Consider the following 19,920-nt stretch of genomic DNA (forward strand, 5'->3'; position numbering starts at 1 on the left):
GCCGGGAGTTGTAGTGTTCCTCCGGCAGGGAGCGCGCGGGCCGCAGCCGTTAAGGATGGCCGCGGCGGGGGGGGGCGGGGCGCACGGCTGCCCCGCGCTGCCGCTCGCCAGTGGCCGGAGCATCCCGGTGCTGGGGCTCGGTAAGTGCCGCGCCTCGCGGCGGAGCCGGTACCGGGCCTGGCCGGACCTCGCGCTGGAGACGCCTCCCTGAGGGACGTTGTGAGATGTGGAGGTCACTGTCAGGCCCGGCCCGGACGGCTCGTGAGGGCTTGGCTGTGCCGTTGGCCCAGCCCGGGCCCGCCTTAGGGGAGTCGGCGCTTGAGCCTCCTGCTGAGGCTGCCTGCGCTGAGCTCGGCAGCCCTCGCGCTCCTCCAAAGGTTTATTTATTGCTGGGTGAATCTTCGCCGTCCTGTTAAACGGGCCCTTCTGGGGCTCCTCCTGCTGCCCCGCAGCGAGGCAAGTTGCAGAACAGGTGCTTTTCTGCTTGGGATTACAGATCTCCCCTTCCACTTCCCACAAGGTCTCTATTATTCGGTGGTTTGATGTTGTGGGTTGTTGTTTTGTTTTGTTTTGTTTTTTTTTATGAGGTTTCGAAGCAGACTTTTCTTTAAAGCAGGCTTTCAAGCATGAATTAATCTTATTGGCAGGTTTTTTTTGTCAGCTGCACCTGTTGCCATCAAAAGCCTGTGTAGGAATTTCTGAGAGTCGGAAGGCCTGTGCCTGGTGGTTGCAGGGACACACGGTCTATGTGTATGTTGAAAGAATTCAAATGCTGTTCAACTCTGGCAGCATGCCAGAATCTGGTGTGTGTTTTGGGGTTGTTTTTTTTCTTACTGAAAACCAAGGTTTGGTGACATTATATTGAACTTTAACAAACACATGTTTTTGGCTATGGCTCATACAAATGTGTATGACGTTTTTAATATGTTTTTAGGAGATAAAGGTCTGCCTGAAAATACAAAAATATAAAGGGAAATTAACTTTTTTATAACTTACACTTTATTATCAGTTGTGCAGTGAGAAGTTCTCCAATAGAATCGGTTAAACACTTAAAGAGTTTGTTTTCTAAAATACGAATATGGGGAAAAACTTAGAAGTCCTTAAAAAACCATGTTAGTTGTCTGAGTTAATGCTAGTGATAGTTCAGGAAAACTATTGCATTCAGTCCTAGCAAAACAAGACTACAGGCTAACCAGAATACACTCCTGCAATGAGAATTTGGGCATGAAAGTGTCTGTGAAATTTGAAAGGATTATTTTTTTCTCTCTTTTTTTTTTTTTTTTTTTCCCACCCATAAGGCAAGCAAAGCATTTTTTTCCCCTCAGCTCTTTGAGAAAAGGCAAAAAGGATTTTCTTTTTTACTGAACTGTAGGTGGTGTAAACCCAGGATTGGCTTGCAGCAGGATACTGCTTTTAGTTGTACATGGGAATATTGGGTTTATACTATTCTGAATTCCAAATACATCTAATTGAGGGATTTGCTAATGGTTCAAAAGAGCCAAACTATTAAATGGTTGAAGGCCATTTCTCCAAATCAGTATAGGACCATGGTGTGAGCAGAGGAGGGTTAATGCCAGTAATTCTGTGGTGTCAGAGCACTACCCATGTTGTAGGCACAACAGATGAAGAGAGCATTAACTGTCCCAAAAGGGGAGATGTAGCAGAGTGCCTGGAAGGTGTGCTACAAAGAGACAAACACCTACCATACGCGTACCAATGACCATTGCATACTAGACCAGATCTTTCTAGGGTTTTTTGTATAGTTCTCTTTTTATATAGTTGACATTAATTAGCTTTTATTTCTTATAAAAGTAGGGAGTTCATTTATCTCTTGATTAAAGCCTCAGATTCTTTTGGCATAGGATTTGAGCATCTCTTTCTATCTCTTCTTAAGAGTCTTTCCAGAAGCCTCTTTCATTCATAACATATTCTACAACATGAATACCCTTCCCAATCAGTCTTTCATGATGCGGCTTTAACATGGGTCAATTCGACATCCCAGATTTGCCATTATTTTACATAAACATACAAATCAAAGGCACATATGTTCTTTGTCTGTGTTAATCAGTCACACAAGTATCAAGCTAAGCTATAAAATAAAATTACCCTTGTGCTCTTTTCACCTTTATCCTATGAGTGTGTACTGACTTCAGAGCGATTATTTAGGATTTTCATTAGTATAAAGGAGGGCAAAATTGGAGCTGTGGATTTCAGAGCATATTCAGCCACTTAAGTCAATAGGAATTGGCCTTTGATTTTAATAGAGCTGTGTTTTCATCCAGAAACACTAAGTGAATAGATGGAGCTTGTAATGCTTGTTTCAAGGTACCTGAAGTCATTTGAGCTGCACATATTAAAAAGTCTTAGCAACTCCACATCCTCAGCCAAAAGACTTAAAAGGAAAAAAAAAAAAGAACTTAAAAGTCTACAAAATGTTGATAACTGCTTTTACCATGTATTTATGTGCATACACAGGTTCATAAACATGTGGTATGTGTATGCCCAATTTGTTATTTTAGTATCTATTAACCTTAAGAATACTTGATGCAACTGTCCCTTACACAGTCCCTATACAATAAGCAAAAAGGCCTATGTTGTTCAAATTTTTTTTTTTCTCCCTTTCACTGTGTTTTTTGGAGGTGGGGGTGGGTTGGTTGGTTGCTTTAGCCTGTAACAGTTTTTGCCAGTTTAGTTCACTTGGAGATTTTCTATAAAAATTAAAAAAAATGTAGAAGGTATTTTTTAGAGAATGGACTCAGTTGTCTTATGTCTCTTATTGTTTTGGTATATGCTGAGCTGTATTTCAGACAATCTACAGAACCTTTTTTTTTTTTTTTTTAGAGATTGCAGTACATTTCTTAGGTTATTGGAAGAATAAGCTGATTAGAAAGTAGACAGGCAGAAAGACTCCTTTATACTCTGCCAAATAGCATGCTGCTTGCTGTCCTTCTGTTGTGTTAGTAAGTACTGAGTAGTTGATTGTCAAGTCTGAACTCAAACCACAATAAAGGGATAGTAACATATTAGCTCAAGAGAATTAAATTTGAAATTTTCTGGCCCAATAACTTCTGTCATATATGGCTTTCAAGGAGCTACTCTCAACTTACAGTGGTGTCATGAACAGTAGGATTTGGTTCTTTGACTTCGCTTACCTATTCTTGTATTGCTAGAGTAACACTTTATATATTGCTTATACATTCTGCAGCTTTTTGAGGATCTTGTAATAGATAGGAACCAGTCAGGTAATTTTAAGAAATTCTTGATGTAAGCTGCAAAACATTGAGGATTTAAGAAAAGAAGGGGAAAAGAAAAAAAAAAAAGCTCAAGACTCGCCACACTTGCATTTGTCATCAAGCTATAAATACCATGATAAGCAGCCTAACACAATGGGATCTTTATCTATGGTAGGTGTTCCCACTTAACTGCTCTTTTACAAATTAATGGGTTATTTTTGTTACAGCCTTAATACATTAACTAATGTTTGCAGCGCAAAAAATTTAGTCAGCTATAAAGTAGAGGAGAACTATCATCAGTGAGGATGCATTTTCTGCAAGGCCATTTTCTGCAGGATTTAAGATTTGGTTGTTTCTTTGTCATTTCTTATCCCACTAAACATGCAGACGTAATTGTTATCTATGAAAAGTTGTCTTTGAGAGGACAGATATGTATGTTGCCTCTGTTGCTAGATAATCTTTGTAAAAGCTTCAGAGAGAGATAAGTATGCTGTGTTAAGATGGTTGCAACTATCCAGTCATGTCAACTGGAAGGCAGCTCAGATAGGTACGCAAGTTATTTCCAAGTGACGAAACCCCTCGCATAGCAGCTGAGAGCTGGAGTAGGAGACATGCAGCATGTTTTCAGCCAGAACATGTTACTCGAGAGAGAGTGCAACAGCAGTAGCATTCTGCCAAAAATACTGTTCTTTCTGTTCAAGCTTCAGTTGTCAAAAGGTGGTGTGCTCGTAATTTTTTTAAACTGGGCTTCCTTTTTTTTTAATGGATTTCCATGTCATAGCTGATTTGGCTTCCAAATTTGTATAGGAGAAGTTCAATAAGTTTGTCAAGGTCTGATGCAAAAGGGGAAACAGGAAGGAAGGAGGTGAAGTGGTCTTTCATTAGGTTTCCATTCTCTCCCTGATGCTCTGTGCTTGCTTACACAAGCTGGTCTTGGTGAGATGGATCCATTTCCATTAAAATCTTTAGTGAGAAAGATGGATTTGTACACCAGAGAAGACTATGTATTGTGCAAAACTTATGATCAGCCTGAAAGGTTACTTGGAGTAACATGCTAAATTCTGTACATCCAAAATTCTGTATTTACTTACAACTCAGTATGAACATGCATCTATCCGTCTTGTGTCCAGCAGAAAGACAAGTCTACTATCAGTGGTAAAACAAGCCGACTTTCCTGAGACACCAACCGATTATTATAAGGCATCCCACCTTTGTGTTAGAAATATGCTGTATAGCTAAAGTTTTAATTAACAAATAGAAGTAACCTGCATCTTGTTTATTGTATGATTATGAAAACTGTTGATAACTTTATTTCTTATGGTTCGATTCTAACAATTGTTAGCCAACATTCATATGCAGAGGGTCAGACATGTTTATGGTCAATGATAGTTTTCATTTCAAAGGCTGCTTCCGACTAGAGTAGGCTTAAGTCTAAAATGAATTGACATTTTGGCCCTAATACTTGATACAAGTGTAAAGCTATGGCCCAGAGAGTACGCTACCTCATAATGGCTTTAGATTGCTTTAGAAAACTGATACATTCGTTATCTTGCTAATAAGATAGCTATACTTTCTTTCCATATTTGCAAGACTTTATTAGTGTTTTAGAAATACAGGGCAAATAACTGATATAACATGACACTTTTGAAGTTGGTGAAGTTGGCGTAGTTAAGCTTTTTCATAGGAGCTACATGTATCTGAGAATTGCATACTTTGTGAGTCTTTGCACTATAGTAGAGAATTACATATTGTTACATTGTTTTAATTTAACTACAGGATACTTGGTGCTTATCTAAAGCAACATCCTCAAAAATGGATCACTTGTCAAAATGGTACACATAATATCATCCTCTTCAGGCTTTGGAAGAAAAATGCATACAGTTTGTACTGTTCATGCTTACTTCTGTTAAGTAGGAAGCCCCCACTTAGAAAGTTGTCACTTTTTTTTTTTTTTTTTTTTTTTAAGTCTGAGGGGTAAATGCAACCTTCTAAAGCATTTTAATGTAATTTGGTAGCACAAGGGCTTTTCTTCCTGTAACTGGAATATAAAGAAGCTTTTTCAAGGTCATGTGCTGAATGGTTAAATTCAGCATGGCATCACTCTTTGTTGGAAGGCTTTGTGATATGAGGGAAACTTGATAAAGTCTTGATTTGTTCATGAACTTTGCCAACACACTTCTATTTATTTTATTAAAAAAAAAAATAATTGCCGTATTACAAAAGGTCCCCAAAACACCAATTATAGACATCTCTTAAGGCTTGTTCTGGCTCTCTCTAGTGAAAATATCTTCATCCCCTTGATATGGTAGTTATATTCCCATTAGAAGAGGGGTTTTTGTGTTTGGGTGGTTTTTTTTTTTTTTTTGATTGGCTGGGTTTTGGTTTTGTGGTTTTTTTGGGTTTTTGTTTTTTTAGGGACAGTTGTAATGAAATTCAGGGGGGTTGATCAAATAGCATGTGATTTCCTGACAAGATGTGCTGGTGATACCAGAAATTCATAGAAGGTTTTTGTGTGAAGTTGCTTTCTATGTAATCCTTGGTGTAGATAGAATTAATAACAACTTGATGAAATAAAAAGTTCTCTAATGATCCCCTCCTATTAAAGTATAAAATAAATTACATGCTTGTTTGGGAAGAGGCTTCAGGACAGGCAATTACTAAACAAAATAATCAAGGCTTTATACTCACTGTGCCTTACCCATGTCACATATGGTGAGCATTTTATTAGTAGTAATGATGTTCTTTATGGAAGATCATTCAAGAGTGGACAGTGCCATTATGCTAGGCACTGTAACTGGGAAAGCAGACAGGTACTGCTCTGAGCAGTTTCTAGTCAAGTAGCCAAAGCCTGGGAGGAATACAAATCAATTCCAATAAATAAATATGATGTTGGTTAACTTATAGCACTACTATCTTGCTTAAATTGCATTTTTACTGCATTTGTTGGTATGTTGCACTACTAGCATGGTAAAATAATACCCACAGGCACACACGTAGAGTCCCTCCATACTCAGGGGAAACCATTAAAATCTCTCTGTCATTGTTTCAGGGCGTTCCATAGATAAGATTCCTGATATTCAGCTGTAACTTTATCTAAGTAAATACATCATAAAAGTAAGTTTTTACTGACTTTGCTGATTGCATTATTTAAGACATTGCATCATTTGCATTGCAACCATACAAGACTTCTTGTATTGTTCCCAGTTCTTTTCACAAGTGGAATTTTTCTGGAGAAAAACATAGAATCGGATTACTCCACTTTCATTACGTCAGCTTGTGTTGGTTTTGTTTTATTTTTTTTTTGGTCAAAATGCTACATATAACTTGAATCTTAATGCTGAGTGGAAATATTTTAACATTTCCTTCCATTATGTATTACTAATCCAGTTACCTACTTAATTATTAATCCTAGAGTTGCTCATATTCATTCTTAAAGTTAACTGTGGTCAAAACCCACCAAGTCCTGTTGGGATTGGAATCAAATGAGATTTTGCTTTTCAATTCAATGGCAGCAGAATCAAGCCTTCACTTTTTGTTCTTCACTGTTACTGCCTTTTTTATTCATGGCTCTTGTTCCTTCATGGCTTCACTTCTTAAGGAAATTTATGGAACAGTGGTCCTGATACCAAGACCTATGGCACTCCCCCCTATTAATCTTACCCTGTAATAAGAATTGGCTGTTTATTTCTTCCCTTTGTTTTATGTCTTAACCATTTTTTTTAATTCTGTCGGGACTTTGCTTCTCACCCATGGTTACCAAGTTGCCTTAATAGCCTCTTGTGATGAACAAAATGCCACATCTATAAATCTTTCTGTCTCAATTCATCTACCATTTCAGTAGATCTGACCTTGAGAAGTTGTACTTGAGCTTTGAGGGCCTCCAGATATTTAACTTCTCTCATGTACAAAATGTGGCCATATCCCAGGCAGCTGTGTATTTGTAGACAGTGTAACAAAGCAGTAGCCTCTCCTAACCTGGCTAAACCTGCTGAGCTTCTACCTTCCTTGCTTTCTTCTAACTTTACCTACTTCTGGTCTGGTGGTGTTGTATTCCTTAAAAAAGACTGAATGCTGTCCAAATGTTGTTTTAAATGGTACTAGTAAATACATCTGGGGCAAAATACTGGGCCAATTTTTGCTTATATCAGAGTGCACACAGTACAGAAATATTTTTTATTATTATTTTTTTTTCCTGGGGAAAATTGCTGCTTTGTCTTTGCTCTCTTTGTACACCTACAAATCTGAGGTCAGCTTTTTATATTTTTGCTGGGGATTTTACCTTATTTATATTTTGACATATGAACTGTGATTTAATAGCAGAAAGACAGCTTCCTTTTTCATGCTGGATTCCTTTTGGTAATCACCCTGTTGATGATGATACAAATGAATTTTAAATGTTCATCACTAAGTCCAAGTTAATAAAAAACAAATTTAGGTTTCTATCACTGTTTAATAATCAAAGCCTCTGTAAGTAGAGGCATTTTATGTGTATGCTTTTAAATTTCCTGTTGCCATTAATACTTTTAAATGTTGCAAGCTTAATTGCCCCCTAGATGAACAAATTATTTGTAACCAGGTTGAAATGAATGGAGAAGCAAGCTCCAGTGTATTTCTATCTTTCACCACGTTTCTGTAATGTGGAAAAACAATACCCAACTTTGTATCGTACACAAATGATACCAAAGAAAGCTGACTTTTATCCTTCGACCTTCAGGTAGCAGATTTTAGTTACCATATTATTTTTTTTCTTTGTCAGAGCTCCCTAGCATAATTTTGGCAGCATTGGAAGGTGATGTCACATGCTGCTGTAACCTAAATTGCAGTAGTTCCTCATGCCTCCAACTGGGGAGGAGGGCGGTACTGATTCCCAAACTTTCTTCAGTTCTTCTAATGTTTATGTCAAGTACGGCCAGCACAGAGAGTGATAAAAAATCCTCGTTCTGGGGGGAGAGGGGAGAGAAAGGGCAAAGCCATCTTTGTGGCTTTACATCAGTTTCGTAACTATAAGGTCTGTTCCCCAGGCTTAATGCCTCAATGGAAGTGCTTTGCATTCTAATACATACTATTCTAAGGTTGAAAGTGCAGTGTGAGAGGAGGGACTACAAGAAAAGTTTGTCCTGGAAAGCTTGAGAAAATACATTTTAAATTCTTAGATGATGTGGCGAGGGGAAAAGCGTATGATCAGAAACATTCCTTATTGCTCAGTTTTAGTTTGCACTATGGGTAGCTGGGTTGCTGCTGTCCTTCGAACTGATAAACACAATTAGTTAGGAGAGGGACAATGCAAGTCTCAGACCTTGCAGTGTCACGGGACATTGCAGCGGTAGGATCTTGTCACGATTCACAGTTGCACTTATTTTGCGAGTAGTCTGGTAGGTATAAAGGGCACTGTGAAAAGTTATCCATTAGCTTGAATGTCATCTTGAATTAGGATTTTACAATGATGAGTTTTTGTACTTACATTTTCATCTTGTAAGCTACAAGTCACTATAAATTGCAGTTTTCTTTATAATTTTTTCTATAATATTATCTTTACAATATTCTAAGTGTTTTTCAATTATTGGTCTTATGATCAACTATGCTTTTTAAAATTGCTCTCTCTCTACCTAATTGTATGTTCATTATGCTTAATTGTAAATTATTTACATAACTTTAAGTCAAACTTTCACAGCAGGCATAATTATGATAATGTCCTATTTAGGTACAGCAGGGTATGGGTTTAATTTTTTTTTCGTTTGATTGTTCTTTTTTTAATGGAAGTTGTTTGGAGGAGGGAAAAATTGTCATAGGTCTGTCTCATTTATTGTAAAGTATTTCCAAATATCTAATTAATGTAATCTTTATCGGATAGAGTAGTTTAAGGAGATGTATTAAAGGGGAGGAAAATAAAATTAATATATTTATTTGCCGTACATAGTACATATCCTTATTAGCTATGAAGTTAAAAATTCTATCAAGGTATGATAAGTACTGGAAGTCATTTCAATTGAGTTGACGAAGGGAATAGAATGAAAATCATTTAAAACTGGTTCACACCAGCAATTCTTCGTGCACTATTAACTGCTAAGATCTAGTCACAAAACATTATTCGGAGGAGAAAAGGTTTAGTGAACCCTAGAAATTGGATTTGATTTATGCCAGAAAATCTGCCTTTTCACTGCTTGAGATTTCTATGGAAGGAAGCCACAGTCTTTTACCAAATGGTTTCTAAGGTAACATCTTATAGCAGAGCATCTGAAACCAATTTGGTTGTTAATGAGAAATAGTTCTCACGGCGGTGGGAAAGTGTGGAGTGAAAGAAAAGGCTTCAAGATTTGGCAGTCTGTCTGTAAAGGCTTTTAAATAAATGTGTGCTGCTGCTCTGCTTATGAAATTTCTATGTGGATTACACATTCATAATTGCCTTTCAAATGTGTAGGTCACTTTCCAGAGTTGTCCTTCCCTATAAATTTAATTGAGAAGTTCTGCAAGATAAAAATATTTATATACAACAGCGATATTTTAAATAGCTGGCACTTTCTAGTGGAAAATGCTTTACTCCTACAGAAAAAAATATTTGCATTTTTTGGATGATAGTGTATTTTTGCTGCCAGAAATACACTAGTGAATCAGTGCCATATCAGAGCCATAGCATCCCACTGATGGTAGTTGCTACTTGCAGACTTCCTGGGCTTGTGAGGCATATTCTGAGAAGTTGCTTTTATACCTCCTTTTCTAAAGTTCTGACTAGATAAATGGTAGGTCAGTGCTCAGGGATGTATGGTCATTTTACAGTAGATGATCTGAATATCCTTTACAGTCAGAGCCTCTTTGGGATGGAGGGAATAGAGTGCTTCTGTCAACAATGGCTCATTGCCATTTCTTCCTTCCTCTCAGGAAGAGAGAAAACTAGCAATTCTGGCCTCCCTTTCCTTGGATACATAATAAACATGTAATGGCTCTCTCCTACCCTTTTGCATTAAGTCAAGGCTGTATTCCTGCATTCTGTTCCTTGGTGCCTGTGTAGAGTTGCCTGAGTAGAATTGCAGAGTTTAAAATCATGCTTGCATACTTTTCTTCCTCATGTTATTGAATTCTATGAGCTTATTCTGAGTCACACAGGGGAAAAACCGGCTTAGAGTGGTCCCTTTGCACTAAGCAATGGATCATACTTAACAAAAAAAAAAAAGAGAGAAACGTTGCCAAAGAAAGACTTAAATATATATATACATAGTAATAGCCATAATCCAGACAGCTTTTACAGAGGCAAGAGAAACTTTATGGTGTCTAGGCCAGGTTTATTAACAGTGTTCCATTAGCATAGTGATATTTAGGAACATGAAAATAAATACTACATCCATACAGTACAGCTGTAATGGTGTAAAATGTGTGTAAATGCAATGAGGACCTCTAACAGGAATTCTCTGGTGAATCATCTTGTACCAGTATGTTGTTACAGTATGGAAGTACATACCATACTGCAGTGCTGGCAGGGTGGTCCTCACTGTCCTTCGAGGTTTGCAGAAGCAAATTCATGCCTGTACTTCAACTACTCTAGCTCCTGTTGCACCATTTGTACACAATACAGCTTTGGCCTTATATGACTTAAATTTAGATAAACCTGTGTGTTGCTTTAGTTCTGACCAAAGTACTGGTTATATAATACAAATCTACTTAGTGCTTTTCCATTACCATTGATGTTGTCCTACCGGTTCTTCTAGAAGCCCATTATCTCTATAGATTCTGTTTGTGCAAGGGCAGCTGCTCCATTATATATACATTAGATGCCACTCTTGGACTCTGAGTAAAATGTCCAAGTTATTTTGTAAAAGTGATTGTGACTACATTTGGATCCCATAACTTGAAATACTCTGTAGTTGCTTTATGAAAATTGTAGAGTATAAAAGCTTCATAATGAGCTTGACTTTGATTTTACCTGCTGCAGAGGAAGGCCCTACACTCTACACAGGAAGAGAGGGTGCTATGAATACTTTGTCATGTGATGCTAAACATGATTTTCAGAGTAACTGACCCTGTTAAGTAAAAACTATGCCAAAATATAGCAGTAAGAACACTTAGGTTCTAGTGCTGTAGTTGAGGAAGTTAAGTGTGATGTTAACTGGTTGTCTGAGAGCAGCTCTAGGGATGGTGTTGGGGAACATAATGAAAAGAAAGGCTCCAAGAGACCTGTTCATGGAGGAGGTGTTTCTGATCATTTGGTGGTTGGCTTGAACACAACTGTGATTTGGTTTTGGTTTGCATCTTTTTAATTTTAATAGAAACTCTGAATATATCAAATTATTTAACTGCTGCTGCTAAAGGGGGACTTTTCTTGCCCAATCCCTTGCCCAGAATTTAGTGGTTTTTCCCCTCTGGGGAGTTACTCAGGTTCATGAATAATTCTAAAACTATACCCTTTCTTGGTCATTTAACAATCTGAATCAGCTTGTCAGAGGATCATATGAATACAGAAGTAGGTAGAGAAGGAGGAGGAGGAAGTAAGACAGTAAGCAAGGACAGCAAGTAAGGATTGTCTATCCCTGAGCCATTCCATAGAAGAGGCATGTGATTTTGTGAATGGGTTAGCAGTAAACCTTGAAATGTGTTATATGTTCATTTACTCTATGTATAGGCAACATTTCATCTTTTATCATCAAATTTGCTCATAAGATAATTGGTCAAATCAAACTGTATTGATACCAAAAACTTTAATATATTCATTAGATGCAGTATGTGGCCCTAATGTTGATGTAATGTTGAAATAATAGAAGTGAAACTAATAGAACAAGATATTTCAAGCCTATTATGGTATACAACACCATATATACACAATGAGCATGTAAACATGGGTAAAAGGATGTTTGAGCTTTTGCTTTTGAGAGTTCTTTTTTCAAGTGATTACTTGGAGATTAAAAAAATTCAGCAAAGGAATGGGCATTTTTGTAGGTGTTTTGTTTGTCAACTGTTTTAATTTAGTGCTGAGTACTGATGTCAGAAGATCATTAATCTCTGATATGATCTCTAAATATCCTGGCTGCGGTTTCACTAACGGGAACTCTTCTAATGTAAGTGATTCCATTGATTTCAAGTAGCCAAAGTTATTTATGTCACAGAACATTTTTATATATTCAGATAAATAATACTTTCACATTTCATAAAGAACATGAAGACACGCTCCTCCATAAAAGGAGGGAGAAAGCAGGGAGAGAAAGTAGGTCCTGATTCTTTTTTGAAAAACTGTTGGTGCTTTGGATCTCTATCTGTAGTTCTACAGCTTCCGTGAAGGAGAACAGAAAGTTTAATGAGGCTGAGAGTCAGCTGAGATGGTGCATAAAACTGAGGGGGGAGGTGTGTGTGTGTGTAGTGTTTTGGTTTGTTAGTTGGCTTACATTTTGGGGAGGGAAGTTGTTGGGTTTGTCTTTTTAGGGGGTTGGAGGGGGTGTTGCTGACTGGGGTTTGTTTCCCCCACACACATTGTGAACAGGATTCTGCCTTTCTAATAATCTTTAGAACTTTTTATGAATTGCCAGAGCATGTTTCTCATCCCAGTTTTGATAGCAGTGTTCTTCAGGGTCTCAAAGTGATGAGTAGTCACAACAAAATAACAACGTAACTAATTAAGTCTAGTTTTCAACAAACTCGTGTGGCTTGACCTATCCATTCCACTGCGGTATCCTTGTCCCTCCCAACCACCAGTTTTCACAAAATCTGTAGGAATGTAATTATCTCAGACATTGTTAGATCTGTCAAATTTGGATTAGTTCAGTCAGTGAGAGAACAGTGCTTTCCCCCTAGGAAAACAAGCTAAAATACTAGCTAAAAAATAGGGAGCTTTTCTAGACTTATTTTTATTTGACTTAATTTATTAAAAGGAACTCCTATTTTTTTATCAGAGAATTCTAGTATAAAAATATATTAATTCAATATTTTTTAGAAACAGTAAGGGGATGGAATGGGTGGTAGTTCATATTCGGTTTAAATGCAAGACTGGATTTTGTCTTTAAATGTACATGTACAGTGTGAATTTCATCTTTGTGAACAAAGGGTAATACCAAACATGTAAGAATGTTCAGGTGTTCAAATAACATTAAGTCTGGATTTAAAATATAAAAAAATAGACATTTAAGTCACTCCACCTTCTTTTTCACCATTCTGCATCTATGAATTGTAACATATTTAATCACATGAGTAAACACAAGAAAACTGATTTCTAAAGTCTAGAAGCTATTACATTGGTAGCATAATTAACTTAGAAACCTGTTGTTTGTTATTAAGTTGACTTGCAAAGTAGGAATATTAAGTAATTAAGCTTTCTTTTTAATTACTATTTAGTGCATCAAGACTGTTGTAGTTCATTTTCAGGCATAAAAATTGAGATAATTCCCTCCAGACTGATCTTGACCTCTTTATTTCCTGTGAAACAAGAGTGCATGCCATCACTGAATGGGGAACAATAACAAAACTATTCTGAATTTTCCTTCTTTTCCACTCTCTCTCTTTAACTTTAAAAGAGTTAATTTTTTTTAAAAAAAGTTGTTTGTCCTAAATGTTCTTACTGAAATCCATTATGCATGAAAAGAGTCCCAGTCCATTTGCAAGACCTCTAAATGAACTCCATTCATTCTGTGCCTAGAAATGTCCATTCAGCCAGAAACAGACACAATAGTTACAACCTCATTTATTTGGCACCAATACCAGGTTATTAAAAGTGAAGAGATTGTTATGAAAAAGTATAGTAATTTTTCTATGCTAGTTATATAATTCTTTAATAAAATTCCTTTAGTATCTGAATAATATAATAATTACATATACTTTCCCCATAGTTGCAATGTAGTAGCATTGCATTCATCTAAAATTCTTAAATATTCATGAAGATTTTGAAATAGCTATTTTGAAAATGTAAGTTGATCTAGCTTGACTTATTTTGATGTAAAACAAGTTATAGGGACATCTATTTCTAGATGACTCAAGCGACAATCGTAATTAGTGCCTATGGAGGAAAGAAGTTTTAAAGTTTTGTCTTTTAAAACATTAAAACTCTGTTTACATTTGGAAGGTAAAATACTTATGATGCACCTGTCAAAACGGTAGGAATATAGTATTATAGTTTCATCACTTTAAAATCCATGAAGAAAAATCAAGAATTCAATACTCTACATCTTGTAGGTCATAAACATAAAGTGGTGATTGTCCTACTGTGATCAGCAGAATGTTATGATCCTCAGGTGTACGCGTGTGATATCAGACCATATTATATTTTAAATGACTGGGAGTGTTGAGCAAGATTACAGAGGTATCATTGGCTTTCCTTCTAAGATTAGGAATGAACGAAAACGATAAGCATTTAGGAGAACCTGGCTTGCCTTACATGCAAGTAGGACTTTTGCAAGTTCTCCTCATTCTTGCATGCGTTGTTACGACATGTGTGAGAAAGCTGTGCAGACTCCCATGGGCGTTCGCTCTCCGGTTCAGGTATGGGAAGTTCTAAGGATGAGTCTAAGGTAACTGTGTGTGTTTCATTTGTTTCCTTTTTCTGACAGTCTGGGTGGCTATATACATTTGTTAACTTCATAACATGCAGATGGTGTTTGATGTAGAAATAATTATGTTTGGAGGGAAAGAGAAAGTTAATAGCAGATACAAATTTTGCTTTATATTATTCTTCTTTGACCTGGAGTCCTTTATTTAGATTCAGCAGTGGCTGAAGACCCTGTTGCTGTCAACTGTCACAACTGTACAGGGCCCTTCTGAAGTTAGTGACATAGCCATTTGCGTGCCGACTATTGTTTATAGCACTAGGGCCTTTAAGTGCTAATCATCATCTTAGAAGGTGGCTTTGGTAGCTAACTGGAACTGACGGAGCATTTCCTCCAACAAACTGTAGAAAATACTGTTTGTGGGAAGTGTGTGAGTGAGGGTGAATGGGTGAGGGGCTCATAGCAGGAAAAACAACTAACAGGAAAGGGTAAGTAGAAACATCATCCTCCTTGCTCTCAACCAGTTCTTTATCTGACAGTCCTCCTGCTGGTTGCCTTTCCTGCTGAGTCTCCTCCTCCTTCCGTCCCCTTGACATGCAAAATACGCATCCAGTGAATACCTATACAACGAGAGTTACAGTACTTTGTTACTGAAACTCCCTGTATGCCCATTCTGTAACTCTTGTGTAGGATTCCATTGTTTTGGTTACTGCTGAGCTTGATATTATGTGAATTACACCTGTGGTATGGCCTGGTCTGGCATTGTACAATGCAATAATAAGTTGAAGCTGACAAGAGTTCAACAGAGTACAGGTTTCAGGATATGCTTTCAGAAAAGTAAATTGCTTTTTAAGTTATATTTTACATCTTATTGTTAATATTTTCATCTGTAAATGTTGTGCTCCTATATGAAAATTAAGTGCCATATACTAATTTTCCATAAAGTATGTGTTTCTCTTTGATGGTCTTCAGCCTGACTTCTGAAGTCACTTCTTTACAGCTAAATGCTGTTGATATTTGATTTTGGTGGAGTTATTTCTGATCAGTGTCATCATTCTAGCACTTTATGTATTTTCCCAGCCTAGAGATCTGTCAGTTTCCTTTTCTTTACTATTAAGAAATGAAAATTGAATAAGGTTTTGTGACTATATACAAAGGAAAACAAAAATTAAAAAGATGTCCCTCATAATTCACTGCTGACAATTCACTTCTGATTTCTTTTGTTTAGGTACTTCCCATCAAGGTGGCTATTCCCATGATGCTGTGGTCCATGCATTGCAGAAATGTGGCATTCGTCATATTGACACAGCAAAAAGATATGGCTGTGAATCTCTCCTCCAAAAGGCCATCAAAGAGAGTGGTGTGAAGCGAGAGGACCTCTGGATAACTACCAAACTGTGGCATAGTGATTATGGCTATGAGAACACCACCAAAGCCTGCTTGGAGTCATGTGAAAGACTTGGTGTTGACTATCTTGGTATGAATCTTTACATATAGCTCATTTATTGCACCTTCCATGTGAGTGTTTGCAAAGATGAATGAATTCCTGAAAAAAATTGGTGTAGTACAGATAGATCACAGAAACTAAATTCTGTCTTTATTTACAAATTTGCAGATTTCTTCTTCTGTTTGCTCTCTATGAAGTTCACACGCATATAATTGGGAGCACAGATTTTTTTCCTTGTTGCAAATGTTTTAAAACAGATCAGGATACGTTTTGTAAAGGTACGTTTAATTGTTAAATTGATTTGAGAAATCACTACATGAGTTTTATATATTTTACTAAAAACACCCAAAACCTATGAAACAAGGATTAATAAATTTTACAATAATTTATTGGTCACAGAGTGACAAAAATGCCTAATTTCTTCTGTGGTCTCTCAATTTGGAGGAATGGGTGTCCTTTCTGAAACTTATTTTGTATGTCTATTAACCTTTTAAAATTCTGAATAATTGCCTTTGGTTTGGTCTATCTGATGCAAAATACTTTGGGGGGAAATGTTAGTAGTGTCTACAAGACTTTAGAAAGCTGAATCTAACACTGAATTAGACTTATGCGCTTTTAAACTTACCCTGATCGTAAACTTCTTGTAGTCAAAGATGTGATATTGTTGCTCCCTCATTAGACAGGCAAAGAGCTGCAATAACGATGCCAATTAATTCTTTGCAACAGGTGGTAGGAGAGGAGGTACCAGATAAAAATAAATATGGTATTTATTTCAAACACTTTTGCTGCTTCTTCTCTAGCTGGAGCAATGAAAAGAAAGTAGAGGTAGAGAAAGTTGAATTTAAAGTAATAATCTAGAATAAGGACACTGGTGGAGACAGTGTTTATGCTGATAATCAAGGAATAATTGACCTAACCATCAGACAGTCAGTGTCCTGAAAACCTTCATTTTGCTTTTTTCCCCCTGTTACCAATAAATAAACTTTAATGAGGAACTGAACAGCTTTTGTGAAGTACAGATTTCACAGAATTCACGGCATATAGTATGAGTGGCAGCTGTGTGCTGTATTCCCTGGCTTTTTTGCTTGGGTACTGTGCAAGATGAAGGGGGAAAAAAAGCCCTATATCTGTCAAAGACAGATATTTGTATGCACATCTTTGACTCCATTCTTTCTGGAAATGTATCCCTTAACTTCCTGCACAGGTACAGAGTGATGCAAAATTAATAAAATCTCTTCTTGTCTGTCCCATGCAAGTACAGGTCACTGCAAGGAGACTTTCATAAACAAGGTTTCAAGCCTGACTTTCTCCTCTAAATTAGGAAATAACATGTTTCCTCCTCTCTGCTTTCTGCTTGTTATGTCTTTTGTATGCTTTCTTGTTAATTCTGCTTGCTATGACACTGATGCTGAAAGTCGATGAGAGGAAAACTTCACTCACTTCCAGGAAGTAATTTTCAGTAATTCCTTTTAGTACTGTAATTTGTTTTTATTTTCTCAGGTAGTAGACTGATTAAAGTAGGTGCTCACACAAATACTCAATTTACACATTGCTGCTAAGCAGAAATATGTGAAACAAGGAAAAAAAAGTATCTGAGAGCAAGAAATGCACAAATACTGTCACCATGTGAGTGAATCCTTGGACTGGCATAAACAGAACTTCAGTTTCTCAGATATGTTCAGCTCTGAGACTTCCTTTGCTCATCTTACTAAGACAAATTAAGGAGTATTGCAACTACCTTCCAATTTGCCTCCATACTAGATTTTTTTCTCTTTTTTTTTTTTAAACATATCCTCACCCATCCTCCCTCTTTCCTCACCTTTCTTCCACTGATGTGAATATGTCTGAAGAATTTATAAAGCTCTTCCTGAACCAGCACTTAGTCTGACATAGTGACCTAAATCAATGCTGGCTTCAGCTTGCTTCAACTTGATGATTTGTAAACTGTGATGGCTCAGGAAATGCTTCCCATGCAATTCACTGACCTGTCAATGAGGAAGGTGACCCCCAAAAGAAGGATGGGATGGCAAGTGGAGTAACGGTTTTGGCTGCTTGAGTTTATTCTCTGTTGGATCAACTCCACTTTGTTAAACACAGTATGGTCTGCACTCATGTGAAAGAAATGAGGTTGAGTTCTATGTTTAGTGCTATACATGCTGGTGAAGTAGACCCTTAGAGGAGGTACAATACATGGTGTGTTTCATGGTGTTCATAGAAAGCATCATGTTTTAGGGAGTCTTGTATCTCCTGTCTGAAAGCACTTAGCTGAAAGGTGCTATTGGAAGGATTTTCAAGCAAAAAATGGCAATATCTTGAAATGAACTTTTCAAGTGTTTCAAGAATGCTTAGAATAAGAGCTTTTTGTTGGAAATTGAGGCTTATCACAAGTCTAACAAAAGTAACTGGAATGCAGAAGATTGGTTTGAAAATATGGTTATACGCTTGTAGAACTAAGCTTAGATATCCTAGCTCTGTTTTCATTCATACCTGCATTTTGTGTCCCTTTTCTGCTGGCCAGTCTGTACTATAGAGAGGAAATGAAATCCATAAGAAGAAAAGATCTAGTTAACAAAGCAATTCATGTCTGAGCTTATTTAGGAAAGTAAATGCTTTAGTTCCAAGTATGTGTTAAAGCTGGCAGTTTTTCTGTGAAAGAGGAATGTGAACTAAAGGTACATGAAATGTACCTAAATCAGAACTTCCTGATTTCATTATGTGATATTAACCAAATATGTTTCACAGCATTTCCATAAAGACACATGATTCATACAGAAAATGGAAAGATCCTAACCTCTGTGATATTAGACCTATATGTTGGAGGGAAAGTTTGTTATTCAGAAGATTGCAAAAAGAAGCTGCTATAGGAGCCCTGACAGCTAAATGTGCAGCTAAGCTCTGTTCCAAGGAAGGTCCTGTTGCTTTTCTTGAGGATCCTTATGGGCTACACAGTCCATCCATGCAGGCTGAATTAGAGACTTGGGAAATAATCTAACAGGAATTGATAAATCTGTGCATTAGCAGTAGGTAGAATGCCAGCTGTTGAAACAGATGAACTGTTGAAAGCAGTCACAGCTTTTGAAGAGAAAAAGCGTTCCATGTAAAATACTGTTATGAAATCTTTTCGATAAACACTCTTCAGGCAAATGGTATTAGGAGACCAGTGTTCCAGGATTTTTATTTGAATCAGGATATTATATATCCATGAGAAGCTGGAAATTTGTATTATTTGTGGGCAGTGGTTGTAACAGATATTCTGCTCCTTGCATTTTCTAAATGTGGTCTGCAACTAGCAGCCACAGTAAACCAATATGAAATGGCAGCAAAACTTGCAGGTTTGGCAGTAGTAGAATGCATTCCTTGGGATTTGGATCAAGCCTCCGAAGTAACTTCTTGAATATGATTTGTGGGTTACCAAATTCATAAACAATTTTATTTTCCTTTTGACTGTTCAGAGTCTGTCACATTGAGGCAGATCTAACCTATTACAAATCCCCAACTGGAGTTGGACTAAAGTTCTATCAGCAAATTTAGTGTAATGGATGAATCACATGAATTATGATAATACACCCAGTTCAGCTTGTGTATTAAGAACACTGTGGAGGTTGCTTCACATTGATCCCTGTTCTGATAGAATAAAAAAAAAAAGACTGGGCGGGAGAGAAAAATACATCATGTACATACTAAGTGCAGTGCTGATTGAGAAAAGCAGGGAAAATACGATCATTGCATTAAGATAACTGAAAAATATACTTTTAGGTTTGATATGAGCCAGAGCTTGTTCTGC

The 19,920-nt window shown here is 37.1% G+C and overlaps 1 protein-coding gene across 2 annotated transcripts in view; it reads left to right on the forward strand.

The window, feature by feature from the left end:
• The first annotated feature begins 13 nt into the window (after positions 1-13).
• Positions 14-19,920, forward strand: part of LOC141926591 (putative oxidoreductase ZK1290.5) — a 51,975-nt gene continuing 32,068 nt past the window's right edge. For both annotated transcript variants that reach the window (XM_074832639.1, XM_074832640.1), the window contains exons 1-2: positions 14-140; positions 15,918-16,166. In XM_074832639.1, coding sequence (XP_074688740.1) covers positions 56-140; positions 15,918-16,166 — 334 coding nt within the window. In that variant the 5' untranslated portion in view covers positions 14-55. The remainder of the gene's footprint in view (positions 141-15,917; positions 16,167-19,920) is intronic.

Source organism: Strix aluco, chromosome 8 (assembly GCF_031877795.1).
Source record: "Strix aluco isolate bStrAlu1 chromosome 8, bStrAlu1.hap1, whole genome shotgun sequence".
NCBI classification, from domain to species: Eukaryota; Metazoa; Chordata; class Aves; order Strigiformes; family Strigidae; genus Strix; species Strix aluco.